Source organism: Cynara cardunculus, assembly GCF_001531365.2.
Source record: "Cynara cardunculus var. scolymus isolate 2C chromosome LG 6, CcrdV1, whole genome shotgun sequence".
Taxonomy (NCBI): domain Eukaryota; kingdom Viridiplantae; phylum Streptophyta; class Magnoliopsida; order Asterales; family Asteraceae; genus Cynara; species Cynara cardunculus.
Window position 1 is genome coordinate 17,878,656 of NC_037533.1, and position 25,628 is coordinate 17,904,283.

The 25,628-nt window shown below is 33.7% G+C and overlaps 2 protein-coding genes across 5 annotated transcripts; both read right to left on the reverse strand.

Moving 5' to 3' along the window:
- Positions 1 to 1,322: 1,322 nt before the first annotated feature.
- LOC112514835 (magnesium transporter MRS2-1-like) lies at positions 1,323 to 10,853 on the reverse strand. Of its 3 annotated transcripts, none has more exons than XM_025121456.1 (7): positions 10,703 to 10,852; positions 8,833 to 9,154; positions 8,548 to 8,748; positions 5,867 to 5,995; positions 4,554 to 4,889; positions 3,516 to 3,563; positions 1,323 to 1,751 (listed from the first exon to the last, which is right to left on the reverse strand). In XM_025121456.1, exons 2-7 carry the CDS (start codon positions 9,139 to 9,141, stop codon positions 1,521 to 1,523), a joined length of 1,254 nt encoding a protein of 417 aa, XP_024977224.1. In that variant the 5' UTR covers positions 9,142 to 9,154; positions 10,703 to 10,852; the 3' UTR covers positions 1,323 to 1,520. The 3 variants fall into 3 exon arrangements, with proteins under 3 accessions (XP_024977224.1, XP_024977223.1, XP_024977222.1); XM_025121455.1 differs by having other exon boundaries at positions 8,830 to 9,154; XM_025121454.1 differs by having other exon boundaries at positions 8,548 to 9,154; positions 10,703 to 10,853.
- Positions 10,854 to 14,097: 3,244 nt separating this feature from the next.
- LOC112514621 (probable protein phosphatase 2C 58) lies at positions 14,098 to 24,947 on the reverse strand. 2 transcript variants are annotated; one of them, XM_025121195.1, is made up of 12 exons: positions 24,864 to 24,947; positions 23,982 to 24,112; positions 23,051 to 23,114; positions 20,616 to 20,724; positions 20,057 to 20,210; positions 19,263 to 19,388; positions 19,028 to 19,151; positions 18,853 to 18,929; positions 17,238 to 17,290; positions 15,725 to 15,779; positions 14,700 to 14,912; positions 14,098 to 14,409 (listed from the first exon to the last, which is right to left on the reverse strand). In XM_025121195.1, the coding sequence occupies exons 2-11, from the start codon at positions 24,096 to 24,098 to the stop codon at positions 14,730 to 14,732; spliced, it is 1,062 nt and encodes a 353-aa protein (XP_024976963.1). In that variant the 5' UTR covers positions 24,099 to 24,112; positions 24,864 to 24,947; the 3' UTR covers positions 14,098 to 14,409; positions 14,700 to 14,729. The 2 variants fall into 2 exon arrangements, with proteins under 2 accessions (XP_024976963.1, XP_024976964.1); XM_025121196.1 differs by lacking the exon at positions 24,864 to 24,947 and having other exon boundaries at positions 14,098 to 14,448; positions 23,982 to 24,098.
- Positions 24,948 to 25,628: the final 681 nt, after the last annotated feature.

Below are 25,628 nucleotides of genomic sequence, written 5' to 3' on the forward strand. Positions count from 1 at the left end.
GAAAATTAGTAGGTAGGAGTACATTTATCAATATACAAGGGTGCATTTAGCCCAACCTAAGAAAAATAGTATATAGAAGTGTATTTAACATGTAGCAATGCATTTAGCCCATCCTAAATTAAAATGGGTAATGTTGTATGCACCATCTTTCATGTCAGAATCAAGTCAAATCATACATTGAAAATGTAATACGTAGGTCTTGATGTTAATGTGTATAAAGAAAATACTAAACAATCATTTTTAGGAAGTTACCTCTAATTTAGAGAATCTGATGAAGATGCTCTCAGTCTGCTAATCTCATTGGAGAGAAATGAACAATTAAACTAAAAATTTAAAACATCTATACTGGCATTGCTATATGCACCCTCATTTAAGTCAGAATCAGATCAAATCATGCATTGAAACTATAAAAAACGAGTCTTGATGTTGATGTGTATGAAAAGAAAATGGGTAATATTATATGCATCACCTATTATGTCAGAATCAGGTCAAATCATATAATGAAAATATAATAAGTAGGTTTTCATGTTGAATGTTGATGCATGCGATGAGAAAATTTACAGGCACAAGTACATTTATCAATATATAAAGGTGCATTTAGTCTAATCTAGAAAAATAATAGTATATAGAAGTGTATTTAACAATATGTAGCGGTGCATTTAGCCCACCCCAAATTAAAATGGGTAATGCTATGTGCACTCCCTTTCATGTCAGAATCAAGTCAAATCATACATTGAAAATATAATACGTAGGTCTTAGTGTTAACGTGTGTAAAGAAAAAAAAATAGTAGGTAGAGATGCATTTAGTAATACTAGAAAGATACTCGCATAATGCAGCGAGATACATCTCAATTTAATATTTTGTTTTTTCTTTGTCTTAGTCAATGTTATAATACGATTTTATGTGGTTTTGAGAAAACGATAATGTTTTTATTTTTGAATAAAATATAAATATAAAGATATATCATAAAAAATAATTTTTTATAGATATAACTAACTATTTAAAATTTCTCTTTTTTTGTGTATTTCTTTAATTCATTTTTTTTAATAATATAATTTTTTTTATAAAGATAATAATTAAGTATTTTTTTAGAACTCAATGATTATTCTAATTATATTTTAGATTTTTTATATTTTAAAATGAAATGTTTATCCTCTATTTGATTATGTTTATCCTCTATTTGATTATGTTTATCCGCAGTTAGTTACATGAATTCAAACATGGAGCTTTAATAAGTTGTACTTATGCATAATTTACTTGTAATCTTGAACTTTAACTAATATGCATCAATATACAGTACTTCATGCACAAAAAATGGTGTTTAAAAGTTTTTGTCAAATGCTTTATAATATTGTATAAATATAAGGGTGCATTTAACCCATAAATCAAAATAATCTTCATAGTATTCTTTTGCATCAATAATTAGAGTAACACTTGATAAGAAAGAATCAAAATTCACACTTTGAGAACTCTTTTGCTTTCCAATGCTCATCATACTTCCATCTGAATTTGCCCCAATCTACAATGGCATCAATCTTCTGTGCTTGAAAAACCACAAAAATGACCCAAACAAAATGGCTCCAGAAACCCCAGTAATTATCAATACCCATTTGAATGCCGATGGCGAATCAAACAACGTTATCTGGAAATTCATCCCGAATATCCCCGCCACCACCCCGAATATGGCGACGACAAATGTCCCAGTCGTCAGTAGCAACTCAAACTGTATAAGCTGGTTCCGAACGTTATCCTGCACATTCAAATTTTCGTTCACAATTTTAGAGCATTTCTAATAGATACGCGATTTGGAGAATCTGAAGATATTAACTTACTCCCTCCGTCCCAAAATAAATGTCAACAATGAAAATGACACACGGGTTTAGGAAAGCCTAACTATTACACTTTTTAAATAACTAAATGACACTTTTACTCTTGATAATAGATAGATAAACTTTTTCCTAATCATAATTAAGGATAGAATGGGAAAGTGTAAACATACTTTTGAAAGTTGACACTTATTTTGGATAAACTAGAATAGAAGTGTGTACACTTAACTTTTTTTGTTTTTTGATTAACCTGGATATCCAACCCGCTATGCAAGCCGACTAATCACAGTATACACTTAATTTGGGACGGAGGGAGTATTTTTTTTCTCCAACAATTCCTCCAAAATGGGGAAAGTAGGAGAGAGGATAATAATCCCCAAGTTTGGAGAACTCTCTGAAATCAAGTGTTGAAGAGGAGAAATGGTTTTTTTATTGTTCCCACCAATGAAATCGAATATAATTTATTGGGATAAGAATTCTATTGAATATTTTAATAATGATACATATAATGTTGAGGTTTCCAAAATGGAGAAACCGTTGAAGTTGGATGTAATACTTTTTGGAGATTTTAACTTTTGCTTCTCATTTTTTAAGAAATTATAGCAATCTTTCATGCTACTCAATATCCATTTTTGCACAAAAAGGATCTAACTGAAAGTAAAATACTCCCACCATCTCATGAAATCCAAAATTTCTCATGAAAATTGCAACATTTAATGTGTTTGGCAACTTTTTAGTAGATGGGGTCGTTTACTAAATGATTACTGGGATCACTCACCTTACTAGGTGAGATAGCAAGGATCGAGAATCTTACACAGTAAGAGGTAGAACATGGACCAAGAATCTTACCCGGTAAGTGTAGAATAAGACTTTTACCTGGTAAGCGCTTACTAGGTAAGAGACGCTTACCAACAATCCATTTTGATAGCCTGAGAATGTTACCCAACAACGTAAGTGAGGATGGTGACTCTTGCCGGTAAGTGTTTGGTAAACAACCCCTAAATTCATTTATTTGCCAATTGTCATCGTTATGATGAATTTGAGATAATGATTTATCTACAAGATTGTTTATTTTCTCATTAATGAAAGGTATTTAACAAATTTAGTTATCAGTCTAACATTTCCTTATACCTTGGCTATATTTGACACCTGTAAGTTGGCTTATTTTTTGAGGTTATTGAAAAAGAACCCATTTGGCAAGCCATAATTTAGCTTATAAGCTACCTTTGTGAAAAGTAGCTTCAAGGATTCTTTCCTTTTTTTCCAATTATGCCAAATTGCCAATTATATTTTACATAAATGACCACAAACCTTTATCTTTTTAGGTAATTTTACACTGTCATCTAGCTTATCAAGCTTATCTGCTAGTTTGTACCAAACATGACTTATTTATCAACTAGCTAACTTATCAACCAATAACTAGCTTATCAGCTACATTGCCAAACATAGCTTAACATGTGTTTAGTCAAATGTTGCAATTTTCATGGAATGATGATATACATCTACTTATTTGTTCATTGCCAAGTCAACAAGATTAAGCACTTTGTCATCATTATAGGGCAAAAGAGATATCACTTAAAATGAGTCCATTTCTTTCTTAGTTAATGTAAAAGGTCACAGTGAGCATTATTCGGGACGGATAGAAGCAACATAAAGCAATTCTAGCAAAAAAGAGAAGAGAAGCATACCAGTTGAATGTTGATGAAATCTTCAGTATCATCAATGTATTCCTTCAACTAGTACAAGAACAAAAAGAAAATTTTTCAATCAAAACATAGTTCCACCAAAGAGAATTCATATTAATGTAAACTATATACCAAACCGAACCGATCCGATCTAGTAAATCCCCCTCAAAAGTAGGGTCTAAGGAGGGTGGGATGTACGCACACCTGACCTCTACTTCAAAAGAGTATAGCAGTTGTTTTCGTAAAGACCCTCGACTTGTGCAAGAATGTGAGGAAACGGTTAAATGTAAACCATATACCAAACAAAACTGACTTAGGAACTGTTTGGTTAGTTTTCCATTAAGTCTTGCATGGATAAAGCTGTATGTGTAGATTAATCTGCCTGTATAGATTGGAAGAAGCGTGTGCCTTTTTATTGGGAGAGGCAGGTTTGTAATAAACTTGGCTTTCTGCATAAAGCTCTCCCTTAAAATCTTAGTGAATAAGCTACTACCAAACAGTCATTGTATAGTTGACCGAATAAGCTATGAGTCTCATTAAGCTGCTAACAAACAGACCCTTAGTCAATCCCACTCAAAACTGGAGACCGGGGAGGGTGTGAAATGTACACAGACCTAGCCTCTACCCCAAAAGAGTAGAACAGTTGTTTATGTGCCAACCCTCAACTTGTGCAAGAATGTGAGTAAATAGTTAAACGTAAACTATATACCAAACTAAACTGACCCAGTAAATCCCACTCAAAAGTAGGGTCTGGAGAGGGTGAGATATACACATGCATGACCTCTACCCTAAAAAGAGTAGAGGAGTTGTTTTCGTAAAGACCCTTAGCTTGTGCAAGAATGTGAGTAAATAGTTATCTGTGAACTACATACCAAAACAAACCGACCCAGTAAATCCCACTCAAAAGTAGGGTCCAGGGAGGGTGAGATGTAGGCAAACGTGATCTCTACCCTAAAAGTAAAAAGAGGAGCAGTTGTTTCCGTGAAGACCCTTGGCTTGTGCAAGAGTCTGGGAAAACAGTTAAAAATGTAAACTATATACCGATGTAAGCTTATTAAGAGTGCTATCAGTGACAACAAAGTACGCCTCCAGCAACATCTCGAGCTCATCGATGTGTTCTGTAGCACTCTCTGAACTCCTCGCGCTATCGTGTCTGCTCCTTGCAAGGCTCAAATTTTTTTCGAGCCTTCGACAATCGGGAGGTGAAGAAACCGGAGAAACTGGAGCGGAAATAGAAAGCCCACCATCAACAGATCGGTATCCCGGTATAGATTGTTCACCATAGAATAATGAGTCCATTCGCCTTTTTTTCTCTGTTAGATACATTTCAGCCATATCTCCATCATCATCCATGAGTTGCTCTATCTCATCTCTTACCTATACACAAGTATTCAACATAATGAGAAATCAAAGATGTGAAAATGATGATACTCCCTCTATCCCAAAATAAGTTTCCACTTTCCAATTATACCCTTAAATACGAGATGGAGAAATTCATTACTCCCTCTATTATTATGGCTAAAATTTTCATTTAGGTAATTAAAAAGTGTAATAGTTACACATTTCTAAACTGTTCTTTTTAAAAGGTGTCCACCTTTCCATTTTGATTATGAGATAAAGAAACTCATTACTCCCTCTATTATTATGGGTCTAATTGTCATTTAATTAATTAAAAAGACTTGAAGAGTAAATTAAAAAGACTTAAAGAGTAATAATTACACATTTCTAGTGTCCACATTTCTATTTTAGTTTGTCCTAAAGTAGATATCCACTTTCAAAAGTGTCTACTTTCCAATTCTACCCTTAATTAGATGGAGAAATTCATTACCCCCTCTACTATTATGGGTAGAATTGTCATTTAGGTAATTAAAAAGTATAATAATTACATGTTTCTAAACCTGTCTTTTTTAAAAAGTATCCACATTTTCTATTTTACTTTGTCCCAAAGTAGATGTCCACTTTCAAAAGTGCCTACTTTCCATTGGTACCCTTAATTATGAGATAAAGAAACTCATTACACCCTCTATTGTTAAGGATATAATTGTCATTTAATTAATTAAGAAGTGTAATAATTACACATTTCTAAACATGTGTATTTTTAACAAGTGTCCACATTTCTATTCTAGTTTGTCCTAATGTAGGTGTCGACTTTCAAAAGTGCCTTCTTTCCAATTCTACCCTTAGTTTTGAGATAAAGAAATTCATTACTCCATCTATTATCAAGGGTATAATTGTCGTTTAGGTAATTAATATGTATAATAATTACACATATCTAAAAATGTATTGCTTTTTTTATTGTGGACATCTATTTTGGGACACAGTGAGTAATTATGAGCAGGCAGAGACTATAACACCTTCTGAACCCTCCGAGTCAATGCAACGAGTCTGCTTTTCAGTCTACGAACACGCTCCAAGTTTGCAGTACTGATCTTTGATGTAAGTTCATCTAGCAATGGATACGCTTCGATTTCTAATTCTGATGCCTGATGAAATTGAAGAAGATATTTAGAGCATAACACTGAAACAACCGCTTTTTACTAGAGAACATGTGACCCCAGAAAAGCATATCTTTACTTAGGGTGCGTTTGATATAGGGGACAATATAAAACATGACAAAATAAAAACTTGTTCAATGTTTGGTGCGACAATTAGACCGGCACCTGACAAGACTGAGAGGTTGTTTGGTTGGTTTCCCATTAGTCCTGTATAGCTAAAGTTGCCTGTGTGGATTAATCTGGCTATATAGATTGAGAATATTTTTGTTTGGGAGGGTTTATCATAGATGGAATGAGCATGTCTTTTAATTGTGAGGGGCAATTTTGAAAGAAATTTTTTTTGGCTTTCTGCATAAAGCTTCCCCTAGAAGCTTACCAAATAAGCCACTTTCTATATAATTAAGTCACTATAAAACAGTCATGTATAGCTGACCGAATAAGCTATGAGTCTCATTAAACACATTAAGCTGCTACCAAACAAACTCTAAGTGGGATACAAAATGCATTTTCTGTCCCACCAAAATAGGCGGAACAAAAATCAAGAATGTACGATCTTGGTAAATTACTAAACTACCCATGTCAAAGTAAAACCCTAAAAACTTCCCCAATTCTTTCACCCGTCTACCTAGGTGGAACAACAATCTAGAAGTGGTGCCAACATATGTTATGCCCTTTGTCCCATATAATTGATTGGATACAGCATATTTAGGTAACATGATAGTAAGAATTAAGAAAGTTGACCCTATTTGGGTTACAAGAAAGGATACACATGTAATTTGTAAAAATCTAAAATCTGTAATCAATGACATACTATCTACACCACAGATTCACCAATAACAACTCAAATGAAATTCCTTTAAATTTTATTTCGACTAGGAAAAATGTGTGAGATAAATGCTTGTTATCTATGCACCGGTCAAATTGACTCACTACATAATAAACCAGATTAAGTAACATTCCTTTTAGTAACGAAATCACGTTCCTTCTTTATTACAAAGGAATATTTCCAAATAGCAGATTGAAAATCCAAGAGACACCTTTTAAGGTATAGATGAATAGTTGAAACAAGAGATTAAAGAGGAAGTTGATTTCCAAAAATGAAGGTACCTAATTACCTATTATTTCAAACATCAAGATACGGAAAACCCTGCTTATACTTTGGAAAACCTGTTACAAGATGACCAAAAAACCCACCATAAATTCAGTTCAAACATCAATCTTCCTACCCTCCCAGAAGCTAATCTGCTTCCTTCTCATAGTCATGCCTGTTGGAATATTTGGAACCCCATTAGACTCTCTAAAAGAACCATTGAGGAGAGAATGGAGGTTTCCTCATATATATTGCCCTAGAGTGACTGGTAGACCTTGAAACTGATACCATGTTAGAATATATGGAACTCCATTAGATCAGTCACCAAAAGAACCCTTGAGGAGAGAGTGGAGGTTCCATTATATATAGAGGGGAAAGAGTCCAAGTCTAGCCGATGTGGGACTCTAACAATGCCTCCTAGTCCAAGTCACCGATCTTCTTATTTAAAAGCATCATGAAGTCAAGCTTAGACATAAGTGATCCTACTGTATTGTGGTGTGTTGGAGTCCCAAATCCTAGACTTGGACCATTTCTCCTCAATATATCTTGGAATCTTTCTGACTCCTCAAGAGCTCTTTTGGAGAGTAATCTAATCGGGTTCCATATAATCTCACAAAGTGCATTTGGCAAGCATGGTAAAGGAAATGGCAACTATGCCATAAATACATATACATGTTGTATAAGTATAGGCTACAATGATGAGTGATTTTTTTTTTTGGGGGGGGGGGGGGAGTGTCAAAGAAGACTAATAAGGTAAACCATTTATCTTGATTCTTAAGAACTAAGGTCATAAGAAGACACAATAAAATGGGGTATGAATCTTCCTTCACTTATAGTAGTATCCCATAAGGCTTACTTCCATTGTGACACTTCTAATAGTTGAAGAACCTCAATTTTCTAATGTTGTAGCCATTAATCAAATATAAAAGCAAGAGAACCTTTCTTCATCGGATGTTAGTTACATATAATTAGAGTTGATGTGAACATACATGAACCAGTGGTCTTATATGAGCGGTTTTAAAAAAATGAAAGATGTTTGGTTTCAAGGCCATACAATCTTACGCGCAAAATAGAAGCAGTTATGCTCACATGGATCTAAGTCATACCATACCTCGGAGGCTCGGACTCATTTTGAAAGGCTGACACTTAGGGTGCGTTCGGTACATGAGACAGGGACATGACACAACAAAAACTTATTGTTCCACATATGCTGTGACATTTAGACTGGAACTGAACTGAATGGGAAAAAAATGCAATTTTTTTGTCCCACCAAAATAGGTGGAATAAAAATCAGGGAGATGGGACATGATTCATAAATTACTAAACTACTCACGTCAAATTAAAACCCTAAAGCCTTCCACTTTTTTTCACCCACCTACCTCACTCTCGCCTGTCTAGTCAAACGCACCCTTATGGAATTGTAGAATTGATAGTCGGTAATGCAACAAACCTGTGTGTCCAAAAATGTACAAGCAGCCTCAAGAGCAACTTCTAAAGCCTTGAACTCAAACGGCAAGTAATCAGCTGACGTACCCCCAAACATATCCCGGAAAGTCCTACCTCCTCTCCGTCTGTTGAAGTCAGAGCTTTCTGACTGCCAAACATCATCAGCTCCTCCAGCTTTCAACCGTCGTTGAAGTTCCACCACATACTGTAATACATAACTATCAAGTGAATTTAGAAGCAAAACTTCATCAGATGTTATAATACACCGAATCTGTTCCAAATTTACAACTATCGCCTTCTCTCTGCCAAGAATTGTTGAAGGGTAGACAAATAAAGGATCGAGTAGGCGAAGATCACGTGCAGGAAGATCACAACGCCGCATCATTGTGAACTTGTCAACCTCAATAACTTGGGAATCCCCAGTTGCGGCATCAACACGGATCCATGATCGAAGACCTTGGCCACGCTTTTTTAGGCCTAAAACATCAACTCCTTGAAAAGGCTGGCGCGCAAATGGAGATGCTCTGTAAGATGCATCTCGAGGGTTTAGAACAGGTGACGGTTTTGCTGGAAGGAGACGTGCTTTTATGTCTTCCATCGGAGAGGTCTAACTGCAACAATATGTAGGGAAAGCATAAAGAACAGATGTATTCAAGAAACAAGCGGAAAGGAAATGACTTGGTATTAGCCAAGTAAATAAACCGAAAACATCAAAATGGGTAATAAGTGTTGGTCGTTTTCTTTGATAAGTGCACAACATTCGACCTTTATGATGATTTGGTATTAGCTAAGCAAATAACCAAATACATCTGAGGTCAATTAATGTTTCATGGTTAAGGGATCTTGGTTCAGTGATAGTGTATATTCTCTAGTAAAGTTGATTCAATTGTAAAAAAAATGGATTTACGCAAATGAAACAATAGTGTTCTGTGCATTGCAATCCTAACATTTGTCACTGCAGTTTGTAATCTCAAATTCTTTTCCAAACTGCATTATGTAAATGAAGTAATAAGGTGCATTATCATGTTGACCAAACAACAAGGATATGTTAAAGTGGTCGCTTAAATGGCTATATGGATATGCCATGGTTCAAGCATGCGTAAATCTTACAGCAATTCGTTATTAGGGTTATAGATTTGGAAATTAACACATAAATTTTCAAAAGTTGGGAATATGACCATCTTTTGCTACATTTGCTTTTCATATTTGGTAGTTATTTGATAGATCATACCAATATCAGATTATATACTAGTACGTAGCCTTTTTGACATCGACAGATATACCTCTTAAAGTTAGCCCTTTCAAAAGAAATAAAGAACTAAAAAACTAATACGTTCCAGTCAGGTGAAATACTCTCACCACTAGCGGGAAGCATCCCGTCATAAACAAAGCATTACTGGCCCAACAGTACCTTTGTCATAAGTAGACCTCAACGTCCCACGAGGCAGGCCAAGGGTTCTAAGAGTGTGCTGGAATATTTGGCTTATATAAATGTTATATACTTAAAAAACATCTAGTCATAATGTAGCAAAAGATGGTCATATCCCAACTTCTGAAACAAAAGTTACAATCCTATCAAGGAATTGCTACAAGATTTAGGCATACTTGAACCAATAGCCATTTTAGCGTCACCTTAACATATCCTTTTTGTCTACAACCTGATCATACACCTGAATTTACAAATAGATGAGGAAAGTTCAGGGGAAAACCCCAAAAAGTTGAAAAACTGAGGAATGCCTAATAATCATTCGTCTGTACGGAATGCCCACATGCATACAAGTAAGTAATTGAAGATGTTTTATGGTTTCTATGCATGCATGGCCATGCACACGTACATACCAGGAAAATTACTTATAAATTACTTGTATGCACATGTGCATACTATAGAGCTCAGTAGTTAATAAGGTGTTTCTCCATTTTTTTTTTTTTTTGCGGTTTTCTCCCTGACCCACAAATAGATATTTAGAAAAGATCATGAAGATTACATACATCAGTGACAATTGCCAGTGATTGCATTGCAGAATTCACTAATCACTCCTTAAAAACAATCGTTTAATTTGCACGAATCCATTTTTTTAACAATTGAACAACTTTTCTATAGAATTTACGGGATTACTGAACCATAAAACACACAAAAAAGGGGGAAATCAGCAACTTACTTCCTTCATCCGAAACGAATCAATTAGGGTTTCACGAAACCAGAATTCAATTGCAACTGTGAAGGACGATCAAACAACCTGCAAAAAAAAACATCGAAAATTTAGAATCATAAAATTCGACCAAATAAAATCGGTTGATAATGTGACTTTATAGATGCATGAATTGAATGCGTCTAGGAGATGAATTAATTAGGCATTAATGAGCGATTAACGAGAGATTAAGAAGTGAAGAGAGGGTGTACCGCCGACTATAATTGCATATTTGCATACGACACTCCATGATTGGAATCTGAAACCAACAAATTTGGAGCCTCCGGATAGAAACAGGCCGGGTCGACCCGAATAAATGGAGTGGTTTGGCCCGCTTCGTACCTTTCCTCGAAACGACGCCGTAGATAGTGTTTGCACTACCTAAATTCTACCCTGGGAAAATTATTATACTCGTTAAAAAAATTATTATATTATAAAAACATTTTTTTTAAGATTTAAAAACATTTTTTTAAATATTTAATATATTAATTAATATATATCTTTTAAAATTAAATAGTATATATAGTTTTTAAAATTATTTAAATACATAAAATCATATAACATCCAAGTGATAAGCATGTTAACAACTTAAAATTGAAGATAATTATTGGGGTTTACTAAAATTTGTATCTATATCTATACTATCTATACTATATTATAAAGCATTTGATAAAAACTTTTAAAAATCATTTTTATGCGTAAAGTGTTATTTATTAATGTATAAGTAATGTTTACAAAATATTGCAAGTAGATTGTGTTTAAGTATAACTTATTAAAGCTCCATGTTTGAATTCGTGTAACTAACTGCGGATAAACATAATCAAATASAWRATAAACATCTCATTTTAAATATAAAAAATCTAAAATATAATTAGAATAATTATCGAGTTCTAACAAAATAATTAATTATTAACTTTATAAGAAAAATTATATTATTATACCAAATATAAATTACTTCCTTATTGAACTTAAATTTATAATAAAAAAAATTGAATTACAAAATTACACAAAAAATAGGAATTTTAAATAGTTAATTTGATACTAATATCGATATATTTTTGTCAATTTTTTATGATATTTTTAAATTTATATTTTATTCAAAAATAAAAACATCATCGTTTTTTTCAAAATTACATTAGATCATAATATAATATCGAATGAGATAAAGAATAAAATGTATCTCGCTGCATTACGTTAGTACTCTTCTAGTATTATAAAGTATTTAAAAAAAACTCTTAAAAACCATTTTTATACATAAAATATTGTTTATTAATGCATATTACTTAAAATTCAAGATTACAAATAAAATTTGTGTAACTACAATTTATTAAAGTTTCAAGTTTGAATTTGTTAAACATTGGATAAACATCTTATTTTAAATATAAAAAATATAACATATAATTAGGATAAGCATTGAGTTCTAACAAAGTACTTAATTACTATTTTTATTATTAAGAAAGTGAGAATTTTTAAATAATTAATTTAAGTCTAATATCAATATATTTTTTTCAAAATTTTATGATATATTCAAATTTATATTTTATTCAAAAATAAATAATTATCTTCTCCTCAAAATCACATAAAATCGTATTATAACATCGATAGATAAAATGAAACATTAAAATCGAGATGTATTTCGTTGATTTGCTTTAAACATTTGACAAAAACTTTTAAAAACTATTTTTTATGCATGAAGTACTATTTATTAATGCATATTACTTAAAATTCAAGATTACAAATAATTTTGCGTAAGTACAACTTATTAAAGCTTCATTTTTAAATTTGTGTAATTAACTGCAAATAAATATAATCAAATACAAGATAAAACATCCATTTTAAATATAAAAAATCTAAAACATAATTAAGATAATCATTAAGTTCTAACATAATGTTTAATTATTATCTTAAATTATACTATTAAACCAAAAATAAATTACTTTGTTATTAAATCTAAATTAAATTATAATAAAAACTTGAATTGAAGAAGTTACATAAAAAAAAAAGAACTATTAAATAGTTAATTTGATACTAATATTAAAATTTTTTTTTTTTTCAAATTTTTATGCTATCTTTAAATTCATATTTCATTCAAAAATAAAAACATTATTGTTTTCACAAAATCACATAAAATCGTATTATATCGATATAGACAAAAAATAAAAGTTAAACATTAAAATGAAGATTGATCTCGCTGCGTTGCACAGGTACCCTTCTAGTATATTATAAAACATTTAATTAGAGTCTTAAAAATAATTCTTTAGATATTTAATGTCGTTAATTAATATATATTTATATTATATTATAAAATATTTAGATTAAACTCTTAAAAACCACTTTTTATGTATCAAGTACCTTTTGTTAATGCATATCATTCAAAGTCAAGATTATAAGTTGATTAAGCATAGAAAATCCAAGATAAAACACCTTATTTTTTTTTTTATTAAAATGTATTATCCTTTTTGTAACACACCAGTTACGAAAACACCCACTTAACGATTTATAACTCCAATTAATCAGTTTTAACTTCCAAAATACTGGATATTAATTTTTACATGTGTGTATATGTGTGTGTGCGCGCACACACGCGCACGTGTAGTCAGGTTCATGGAAAAACCGCAAAAAATTAAAACCTAGAAACAACCTGATAACCATCCATCTGTACGTTAAACACATATGCATATAAGTAATTTATTTAGTATGCGCATCTACATAACATGCATAGAAACCAAGAAACAACTTCAATTACTTGTATGGACATGTGTATATCGTTCACATGAATAGTTATCAACTTATCATGGTGTTTTTCGGTTTTTCATTTTGTACGGATTTTCCCCTGAACCTCCCTCTATATATATATAGAGAGAGAGACTTGGGATAATATAACATCAAGTTATTTTCACAAGACCCGTGAGATCATGTAAAATATACTTGAAATCCTTTACTTAATCGGGCCCAAAAGCTTAGACCGAACCAAGCGACTTTCGGACCTTTTGTGCATCTCCATTAGAAATGCACAAAAAATCCTGAGTTTAAAGTCCGAGCTTAGTTAGCCCGAAGTCTAGTCCTGGCCAAGCGTCAAAGCCCGATTAAGCCAAAATTTTGGGGGAATGCCCAATCCAAAAATCCCTGGTATGAAAAAGCAAGGTTAAACCCGAAAAAAGTCTGATTGGGCCATTTTCAACCCCAAAGCCTAGCCCGACCCTCCTTCAGCCTTTTTCTTTACTAACTAAACATGGGCTTGGAAGGCCCGATCCTTGTGCATCTCTACGCACATCCCACCCTCCGACCGAGATATAAAAAGGGTTTGTTTAGTTTGATTTGGTATCGATTTACAGGAATTTACATTTGCCGAAAACGGATTCATCGATAAACGAAAAACAGAAGCTTAAGATTAAGGTTAGGAATGATTGCATATTGTGTATTATACAAGTGATGATGCATTAGGTACCAATTAAAAGGATCAAAACACCATTTTGTATACAGACAACTATGGTTCCTATGAAAGTAAATATAATCAAGTATGATTCAGTAACAAATTCGACACAACCCGCATTCGGGTTATCGCCATTTTCGATCCTGAAAACGACCAAATTCAAGTTACCACTTCCAAAGCATAACGTACAATTCAGAGCTGCACCAGAATGGTCGAAATCCACACTTAAACAGCATTCGGCAATCTGTATTGTATTTGATGCAAGCAGCCATGAACACAAAACCTTTCAGCATTTACAAAAACGATGTTGAGATCGTGAAAAGCTTAGAAAAGGTGAAGGTACCTTTATATCGTGTGAAATGTGACCGATATAATATATAAATAAATATATATATATATATATATATATATTGTACAGTATAATTGTAACATTTGAAGGTTACAACCTGTACAGAATATAACGTAACATTCACACAATATTAAGGCACCTTTCCCCTTTTTTTCTCGGTTCTCCCAAAGATGAAAATTTCTCACATGATCGTGATTCATTGAGATGAAAAGGGATTAGTTTGATCCGGGTACTTCTTGGTCGTTGGATGAATCCGATGGATGTGAAGTGGAAGGATGTGATTCGGGTTTCTTGAACTGGACCAAGATCATGGTCATATTGTCGCACCCTTCGCCACCAGAGGTGGGTGCCAAACAACGGTCAAATACCTTCTCACAGACCGCCGAGAGCTTGCTTTCCTACATTCATAGCTGCTTCAGTTCATCAACAAGACAACGGCCATGTTTGGTGACCATATTGAAAAATGCCCACTTCGTTAGATATCAAATGCTACTTGAAGTAGAGATTTAATAAGCTACACGGGATTTTTTCTTTCGTTTTCCAATTATGTCCTCTATTTTCCTAATTAATTTTTCAACACGTCCTTCGAGGTCATTTTACATAGTGATCTAGCTTATCAGTTGGTTTTTACTAAGCATGATTAATTTATCAACTAGCTTATTAGCCAACAACCAGCTTTCCATCTAGTTTTTTAGCCAACAGCCAGCTTTTCAGCTAACTTTTTTTTCCAACAGCCAGCTTTTCAACAAGCTTTTATGCCCCTAGCATTTTCCAAATTAATTTTCCAACATATCCTTTGAGGTCATTTTACATGGTCATCTAGCTTTATCAGCTGGTTTTTACTAAACATGACTAGTTTATCAGCTAGCTTATTGGCCAACAGGCAGCTTTTCAGCAAGGCCATGGGCCGTCTATTAACATGTTAAATCTTGGTTTTTGTTGATCAAAAACAAAATTGACTCTTTGACATTCTTCTCACTTTTGCGACTTTTAATATGACATGAAATTTAATATTTTATTTTTGTTTATTACTCATTTAAGACGATCTATAGTTTTAGTATGGGTGAACCAGGGCCTCCAAAAGATTGGGCTGGCCCTGCTTCTCAGCTAGCTTATTAGTTATTAGCCAACAACCAACTTTTCAACTAGCTTCTTAGCCAAACATAGCCAACATATCCATGAGATTACGAGTACGTGTTAATGAACTTACAGTTTTCAGTTGTTCCCGAACAAAGTCTACCAATTGTTGGCTCGACATGCAATCCCTGCATAAGAAAAGCTTTAAGCATTACATGTACTTTCCGACCAATGACACCTGGGTTTTCTGTTCGATTAGACCTTTGGGGATGTCATTGTAGAGTAACACATAACAAAATGTAAATAAAACAATATCATTGGACCCGAAGTGCACGTCTAAGGTATGTTTGCCAAACTAGCTGACAAGCTAGCTCTTTGCTGAAAAAGTAGTTGTTGGCTAATGGCTAGCTGCTAGCTGAGCTAGCAGATAAACTAGTAGCTAGATGACAATATAAAAGGGTAGGATAAATGCACCTCTATATATTGCTAAACTCACCCCTACCTACTAATTTTTTCCCCTCACACACATCAACATCAAGACTCTTTTTACATTTTCAATGCATGATTTGACCTGATCATAACATAAATAGGGGTGTATATAGCAATACCTCAATGTAAAATGATCTAAAATGACATGCTGAAAAATTAATTGGGAAAATATAAGGGGCATAATTGGAAAAAAGACGGAAAACCCCACTTGAACTTATTGAAGCACTACTTGGAAGTAGCTTTTTCAAAAAGCTAGCTTATATGTTTTAGGATGGGAACGGGAGGACTATCTTTCGAGAACTCCCTAAACTGTGAGATCTCAGAGAATTGTGCATCATGTGCTATTTCATATGATTTTTTTTTTCATCTATGGCTAGAATTTAATGTAGTGGTTAACATATATTTGTCTCACAATGTATTTGTTTCACAAGTACTCGTTCACAATATGAACCTTTTTGGCGTGTTTGTGAAACAAAAAATACACATAAGAAAGTTTCACATTGTGAACCGAACACATATGAAAATTGAAACAAACACATTGTGAAACAAATATATGTTAATCAATACAATAAATATAATACATGAAAAAGATCATGTGAAACAAAACCTTAAGATAAAAGTTCTCACGGATCTCACAAATTTTAGAGTTCTCAAATGATTAAGCCCCCGACGGTAATACATGCCAAATTGGGATAAAATGAGTAAAATTTGAGTTTTTGTTGTTAAGAGGGGTGGTGTACAAATTTGAGGGATCAAAACATCTGCTAGATAGTGAGGTGAAGGAAACAGAAGTTCAATATACCTAAAAAGTAATCTTTTAGCAATTAATATGATCCAAGAAGTCAAGAACTGCCTCCGTCTGCACCATTTATAACCTTAAAACAAATATTGTTTTCCTGTGTTCTCCATTTTGTTGGTCCCATTGATTTCTTTTCGGACCAACGGACCCATTTGAATGCTTAAAATGACTCGAACCTAAATGTTAATGCCAACGCATTTTAACGAAGGACACATACTTGACGGTATTTTCCTTGCACAAGTAGTTTTAGGCTAGAGCAATGGAGGAAGTTGCATCCGTCTCTTCTACCTTTCACTACTTTAGCTACAAAATTATAGACTATAAAATATCAAAATATATGAAATAAAATAAAAACTACCATATTCCATCGCAAGCAAGAACGAGAAAATCGTCATCCTCGCAAAGCTCAACCTAATTGGAGGAAGAGAGAAAGGAAAAAGCAACTCATGTTATCGAGAGCCAGAATCAGTAGTATAACCAAACCAAATGAAACCAGTAAATTTCAAGCGTAGTGGGGTCCATGCGTAATGAGGTAGGGGGCAGGGGGGGACCCCTACAATAATAACACAAGTTTCTCATGGTAACCTTATATTCTTTGAAACTACAATAATAACACAAGTTTCTCATGGTAAAGTTGGTTTTGCACGGTCTTTTCTCCCCTTCCAGGTGCGGGTTCAAATCCCCTGTCTCATTTTCTTAGTTTTTAACTTTTTATTTCAAGTTTATCGTGTTCCTGAAAATATTTGGGATAAAAGGCTCGAACACAAGACCTCATATACAAGAAGCAAGAAACTAACCAACAGACCAATGATGATTTTGCAAGCAATATTCATAGCTTTGTTTTTATAGGCAAATGCTGCTACCACTTGAAAATTTCTAGAAAATTTCTAGGTCCGTTTCTGGTCGACAAGTGTAAGTCAATGTACACAATCTTTCCTTTGCCTCAAGGGTAAAGAGGTTGATTCCATAAACACAATCATTACCATGTCATAAGCAAATATCATATTTTTAAACCTTGAGGGTCAGTTCAACAGACAAATAAAGACTAAGCGTTGGGACTCCTCCCCATTGGTCGCAGTTCAAGTCACCTCAGGGCCACTAGGGTGTATATGGTATCCAGGCAGGACAGAACGGAATAGGATGGACAGAACATAACATTTGTTCAACGTTTGGTAAGACCGAATTGGACATGACATAACAGATAAAATGACTAATTCACCTCTAATGAGTTGTTTATATCTTTTATATATTTTGATTAACTTATGTAATTTATTAAATTATAATAATATAAATATTTTTATAATAAAATATATCATTAGAAAGTTTTCATCAAGACGATTAAAATAACACCAAAATAAAAACTTTATGTAGTGTTTCCAATTTTTATTTTATACCTTTTCTATATTATTTTTTATTATTAATTATTTAACAAATTACATAAATTAATCAAAATATAGAAACCATATAAAGATAATATTTTAAGGAAAGTAAAGTGAAAGTTTAAAGAGCATAAAATACAATACATAAAATTTAAAGAATGAATCACATGTAAAGAGGGAAGTGTGTTTCATGTTTTAGAAGAGAATTATCTTTTATTTTGAAGTTATATTGGTAAAATATAGGTATGTTCCACCTTGTTCCATGGGGTGGGGGTGGAACATGCATGTTCCACTTTGTTCCACATAAAAGTCCTTACGTGTTCCACATAAGAGTCCTGCCAAACATGGAATAGTGATCCCTGTTCTATTTTGTTTTGTCCAGTGTACCAAACGCACCCTAAGGGATTTTCCAAGGTGTTATCTTTAGGGCCCAAGGGATTACTCGAGGTGTGCGCAAGCTAGCCCAGGCACCCACGGTAACCAAAACAATACATATTGTTTTGCGGTTTGCGTCTTCTAATGAATACAAGCAACTTATGATGCTACAAATGCATCATAAGTCTACAAAGTGCCAATGTAAATGGTTCAACATACTGTGTTTATATCGGGATTTGCGGTTAGAATTTGCTTTTCAGGGGGTAGTGTTTTATCTCTTTTCAGCTCCATGTCACCTGAAATTTTGATAAAGTAGAAACCAATGATGGTGATAGGGATGAAAAGAGCTATGTTCACATAAATGATGATAAGAAAATAAACAACCGAGAAATACCAATAGCCCGAGCCAAGTTTAGACTCCCGTTAACTCGGCCATAATGAATATAACCTCCCGCCTTATATATCCTTTCTCTCTCAGCCTCAAGATCAGGTTTATGGTCTTTTGACAAATTATATGCCTGTATAAAAAAGATTAAATTCCACATTCATGAGTGAAACTGGCATAGGGCCAACAGAATCTTTATCTAAGATGGTGCATATTTTCAAAATGGTCATATAAACAGCATTACCTGACCCTTCCGAGATATCACACAACGAGAATCACCAGCATTTGCTACAACAAGTTGGTTATTGCGGATGATCGCGACACAAGCTGTGCTACCACATGTTGGCCCATCGTAATTAGAATGTGGGCCCTATATCAATCGTCAACAGAACTGTGAGAGGTGTAGATGCTTCATGCTACCAATAATATGATGATCAAAACTAGTTCAATTCCCTTTCATGACTATACAGTTTGAGGATATAACTTTCAAGTTTTAATGATACACTTCTGGACTCTCGGGTCCCGTTTGGTTTGCAGGATTTGATAGGATTTGGAGGGATATGGAATTGAATTCCATTCCAATCATGTTTTTGGTTTGAAGGAATGCTTGGATTTGAAATCCCGGGATTTCATTGAAATCCCACAAACATGGGATTTAGAAATCTCATGGGGGTAGTTGGTATTTCGTGGTATTTCATAGGATTTGTTTGTAATAATGTTTTAAATATGTTAAAAGCACCTGTTTTGTAACAAACAATTAATAAAAAGATAATTTAATAATTTTTATTATTTTTTTATAAATTATTTATAAAGAATGGAATTCAATTCCATTCCAAATCCTATAAACCAAACACACTAAAGATCCAAATCCTTCCACGAAACCCAAATCCCTAAAAAACATTCGATCAATCCAAACGGGCCCTTAGTATCTGGCATGAAAACAACAATATATTCCCACATGAGATTTCTCTTTATCGTTGGAACTGATATTGGAAAAAGCAGAAACAATCGATTACTTGGTGCATGCAAAGAAAGTACCTCCTCAGTAGACCAATTATCATTTAGACCTTTTAAATCGCTACCCCTGGGTGACCAAATTAGTCCTTCTATCATGCCGCTGAATTGATCCATTTTATTTCCCAGTATAGCTAACTCTCTCCAGCCACGTTGTCCACACATCATCTCATCCATTCTACATAAAGATACAAATGTGTTCAGATGATAGACAACACACTAAACACCTACTGGCATTAATGAGTATAGGGCTGTTTTGTCGGTTTTCCATTAAGTCCTGCATGGATAAAGCTAAATGTGTGGATTAATTTGTCTGTATAGATTAGGAGGAGTTTTTCATAGATGAAAGGAGCATGTTTTTCGATTGAAAGGGCAAGTTTAGAAGAAGAAAAAAACTTGGCTTTCTGCATAGAACTCCCCCTAAAAGCTTACTGAATAAGCCACTTCCTATATCATTAAGCCACTAAGAAACAATCATGTATAGCTGACCGAATAAGCTGTGAGTCCCATTAAGCTCATTAAACTGTTAACAAACAGGCCCTTGCCCCTTGCTGAACAAATAAATAACTTATAAAAGAGTAACCTGAGAAAAGATTTCTGGGCAGCATTTCCAATATCACCAGCAGAATAATCTTCCTGCTTGAGCACTTGGTGGTGAAGATACTTGGCACAGAACTTAGAGACTGCCTGACCTGCAAGCTAACAAGCTTAGTGAGGACAGGATGTCAGCATAGCTCATCACAGATGCTTGATAACCAAATGAGCGCAGTATGACCCCACCGGAGGTGGAGTCTGGGAGGGGTTATATGTATGTGGATGCACCCTTTAGGGGTAGGTCGCACATGCCCCCATCAAAAAGTGAAAAAAGTTGTGAATTATATTTTTAAACCCCAAATTTCGTATTTACCCCAAAAAAATTGTGTTGTCCAAAACCTTCTCTTGTTCATGCCCCTAACTTTTTTCAGGCCACCCACTCATTGTTTATGGTGTTGTAATTGTCAACAATTTTAGTGTTGTTTAGGATGATTTTGAATGGTGTTTCTTTTGGAATGATTGTTAAATTATTTAGATTATGTGCTTTTCATAGCCGTTAATGGTGAGGATTTATGAATAACCCAAAACTCATTTGGTCCAGAACTCCAGATGGGTTATTCGACTTTGGATTTTTATACCCCTAGATGTGCCCCCGATCAGTGACTTTCTGGATCCGGCACTGTATGCAGACCTGATCCCTACCCCGGCCCAGAGGGCAGAGTGGTTGTTTCCATGAAGACCCCCAGCGCATTACAGACGCTAGATAGCTTAGGCAAATGCCTAGAGATATTTATCAACATAAACCTCCATTCTCAAGGCATACATATTTTTTAAGTGGCTTCGTTTATTTAGAAACACATAACTGAGAAGTGAAGAAAATTATTTTTAATTATGTCAACTCATCATGCAAAGCCAATCATATTGAATTTTATACACAGCCTCAAAAGAAAAAGTTCAAGTAGTACTAAATCTCTTATTTCTAGTTGTTCATGGTAGACCAAAAGAGTCTAAACAGCAACTGTATGATGAATATACTAGTCATTATTCTCTACTACATCAAACATAATCGACCAGACACTTTATCAAATATGTTAAGGCCAGTCATGTGAATCAGTTATCTGCACAAGGTTTGGTCTGAAGCAAGAAAACTATTAACCTGAAACTAAAGATATTTTTGTAATGCATCTAAGTGTATCTCAATATCTCCTACATTTCATGTTTCAAAATCAGCTTTAATAAAGTCACTCTTCATAATCCACAAACTTATAAATGTTTGTATTGTAGTATGCCGAACCTAGGAATCTTCTCTGTATCTACATTCTTTTGCAGTCATGAGATGCTTCTTAAACATCCTAGGTCTGAACGCACACCTTAATCATAGCTGGCTGACAGCCATCCTCTAATAATTTTATTTCAGCTTTTCCTATATAAGAATATTCTTATCTATTACACCTCCTTACCCAGAAAAATTAAAAGTCGACCTACACATGCTTGTCTCTCCCTCATGGTACATCATCCATACATTGTTTTCTTATTAAATAAATTTAATATTTCCAATTTGAATTGGTCAAAGTTAGGGGCTGTTTGGTAGGTTCTCCATTCAATCCCATATGGATAAAGCTGTTTGTGTGGATTAATTTGTCTGTATAAATTTGGTAACATTTTTGTTTGGGAGGGTTTTTTATAGATGGAAGGAGCGTGTTTTTAGTTGGGAGGGGCAGGTTTGGAAAAAACTTGGCTTTCTACATAAAGCTCCCCCCTTATATCATCAAGCCAACAGTCATGTATAGCTGACCGAATAAGATGCAAGTCTCATTAAGCTCATTAAGCTGCTAACAAACAGGCCCTTAAAATCCTCCTGCCCTACTAGAAGGATAAAGAAATCATTAATGTTCAGAAACTCTACCAAACTTGTCTTCACCCATACATCGTTTTTTCTTATTAAATAAATTTATTATTTCCAATTTGAATTCACCAAACTTAAACTCCTCCTGACCTAATAGAAGGATAAAGAAATCCTTAATGTTCATAAACCCTACCAAATTTGTTTCTCCCTCTTGATGCATCACTCATACATTGTTTTTCTTATTAAATAAATTTATCATTTCCAATTTGAATTGGCCAAACTTAAACTCCTCCTGCACTACTAGAAGGGCAAAGAAATCTTAATATTTAGAAACTTTACCATGTAAAAGACAAATAACACTTGAAGCAAAGAAAAAGTAGAACATGGAAACCATGTAGTAAGAGACTAAGAGGCTGGAGGCCTAAACAATATAATAAATATTTCAGAAATACTCAAAAGAACAAGAAAGGAAAAAGAAAAAGAAGTGAAAATTGAGTGCTCATAGCAGCAAACAGAAAGTTAAGAAAGTGAACTTGAGTAGTGAAGTTAGTTACGTTCAATAGAAATGATGAAGCCACAATGCCCATATAAATGAAGAAACAAATGCATATATGTATCATGTATATCCATGTGCTTACCTCCATGGCCATCGTAAACACCAAAGAAAGATGTGGAGTTGTCCAAATCAAGTAAAGCAGCATGCTACCAAACACCTCATATAGGCAGATAAAACGCTCAGTAAGTAGAGTAATCCTTACAGTCGTTAAATATTTGTCAATGCATAAAACTAACTGATGGTTGTATCATATAGGGATATAGAAAAATTTACAAAATGGCGAAGTAAATAGCATAGCAAGATGTATAATGACCAAAACCTATCGGCTCCAAGAATCGTAGCATGATGTGGAGTCATCCAAATATGTAACCCCATGCATCTTCTGCCATGTCAATCTTCCTTCAACAGATGAACAGTATATACTTTCTTAAATTGTTAAATACCAATTCCATTGATCTATGTTTTCTTAGATGGATGAAACGGACATGATCTTCAGTTAAGGGACTGTTTGGTTGGTTTTCCATTAAGTCATATATGGATAAACCTAACTGTGGAGATTAATCTGTCTGTATAGATTGGGAGGGATTTTTTCATAAATGGAAGGAGCGTTTTTTAATGAAGAGGCGCAAGTTTGCAGAAAACTTGGCTTTATGCATAAAGCTCCCGCTAGAAAGCTACTGAATAAGCCACTTTCTAAATCATTAAGCCAATACCAAACAGTCATGTATAGCTAACCGAATGAGTTGCGAGTCCCATTAAGCTCATTATGCTGTTAATAAACAGGCCCTAAAAGCACACGTAGCCACCAAAATAGAGCATCAAATAGATGAATGGAACTATTTTCCTCACAAAGCTTGCAACAACAACAAACTTAGATCCCAAATTAGTTATGTCACAAAGCTTATACTTCAAAATCAAATATAAACATCAACCTATCAAACCTTTTCAAATAAGGAACTCCAACAAGAACAATAGGTTATGTAACTAAGATGTAGCCTAGAGTAGGTACTTACAGCGTCCTCCATTGATGTGCGCCACCCTTGCATTGATGACACTCCATATCTTAGTTTCTCATTCTCACCATCCTCAGAGGTCTTATCGGTTTTAGGTGAACTTAGATAAATTCCCATATCTATCAATCGATCTGGATATTAAATCCAAAACCCCAAAATTATCAATCACAGTACACAAATTACACTTACATATAACAATCATACACCACATGTCCACATCTGGCTGCTAAAGAAAGATAAAGAGGAAATTGACAGATATAGCCAATAAGCAATCTTTTTCCTTTTTCTTTTTTGCCAAAATCAATCCTTATGCATATGCATAAGAGGATTGGCTAATTTGGGTTAGAAAATGGCTAAATAGTGAAAGCACCTATCAGCTTTGACTATTATATAAATTTCCAAAGATAAAGCTATACCACTTTCATATTTTCAGTATGCTAGCAAACAGATTAGAACACACCAAACTAGAAACACAAACTACCAAACAGCAACCTAAATTCAATACAATCACTCCCTAAAATGCTAACCTTAATTAAAATTTCAAAATAATTGCCATTCCAACTTCAAATCTAACGTGATATTAACAACACAACGAATGATTCGTAACAAATCAACAACAATCCCACCATACAACGATGATATCAAATCTATAACCCAACTCTACACAGCTCAAATCTAGAAAAAGGAAGATCCTCACAGAAATCCCAATCACAATAGATCAATGACTTCATAAATGACACATTAAATGCGAGGACACTCAAATTACACAATTCATCCTCATATGGTTAAACATCAAACTGTAATTAGATCTAAAAACCGTAATCATTATAAATCAAAGATTGAGAATTAAGTACATACTTTGAGATACACTCTCACACTTACCAGAGATTTGGATTTGTCCGTACAGTTTTCGCGATTCCGGTGGGGGCACCCCGGAGTGTTTGGGGGTTAAACAGGGGAAAGAGAGTGAAGGGGTTGGATTATAGATAGATGGTTTATTGGCCAGGTGGAATCCACACATTGGGCCTAATAAACGTACCCAAATTGGTCGATTTCGACGTTTTTGTTTTGTTGATTGGTAATTTGGTATTCGTTTTCTAGAATATTCAATATTCAATTAGGGTTGTTCATCCAAACCGTTAATATCATATCACATTGCACTGTAAAGTACAGTTTAAAATTTTCGTGGTACAGTTTATGGTTTGTATTATTATTAAGCCGCACTGTTTAGTATGGTTTACAGATTTACGTTATCAAACAGCGGTTCAAACCATATCAGATATTTTATATATTTCTTAATTTATATCGAATATATATTAATACTATATTATAAAACATTTGACAAAAATTCTTAAAATCCATTTTTTATACTGTTTATTGATGCATATTACTTGAAATTCAAGATTACAAATAAATTGTGCGTAAATACAACTTATTAAAGTTTCATGTTTGAATTCGTGTAACTAACTACAGATAAATATAGTCAAATACAAGATAAACATTTCATTTTAAATATATAAAATCTAAAATATAATTAGGATATTATTTGATTCTAACAATATATTAAATTATTATTCTTATAAAAAATATATTATTAAATCAAAAATAAATTATTTCGTTATTAAACCTAAATCTATACTATATTAT

What these genes read in the sequence shown, in the direction of transcription:
- LOC112514621 (XM_025121195.1), bottom strand. Translation starts at nt 24,098, where the DNA reads ATGGGAATTTATCTAAGTTCACCTAAAACCGATAAGACCTCTGAGGAT. An exon ending in CAAATCCCGATATAAACACA is followed by an intron (nt 17,291 to 18,852) that starts GTATGTTGAACC and finishes TCCTCCAATTAG; the next exon opens with GTTGAGCTTTGCGAGGATGA. An exon ending in TTCGGGAACAACTGAAAACT is followed by an intron (nt 14,913 to 15,724) that starts GTAAGTTCATTA and finishes CTATGAATGTAG; the next exon opens with GAAAGCAAGCTCTCGGCGGT.
- LOC112514835 (XM_025121454.1), bottom strand. Translation starts at nt 9,141, where the DNA reads ATGGAAGACATAAAAGCACGTCTCCTTCCAGCAAAACCGTCACCTGTT. An exon ending in TGACTCGGAGGGTTCAGAAG is followed by an intron (nt 4,890 to 5,866) that starts GTGTTATAGTCT and finishes ACTTGTGTATAG; the next exon opens with GTAAGAGATGAGATAGAGCA. An exon ending in ATTTCATCAACATTCAACTG is followed by an intron (nt 1,752 to 3,515) that starts GTATGCTTCTCT and finishes TTGAATGTGCAG; the next exon opens with GATAACGTTCGGAACCAGCT.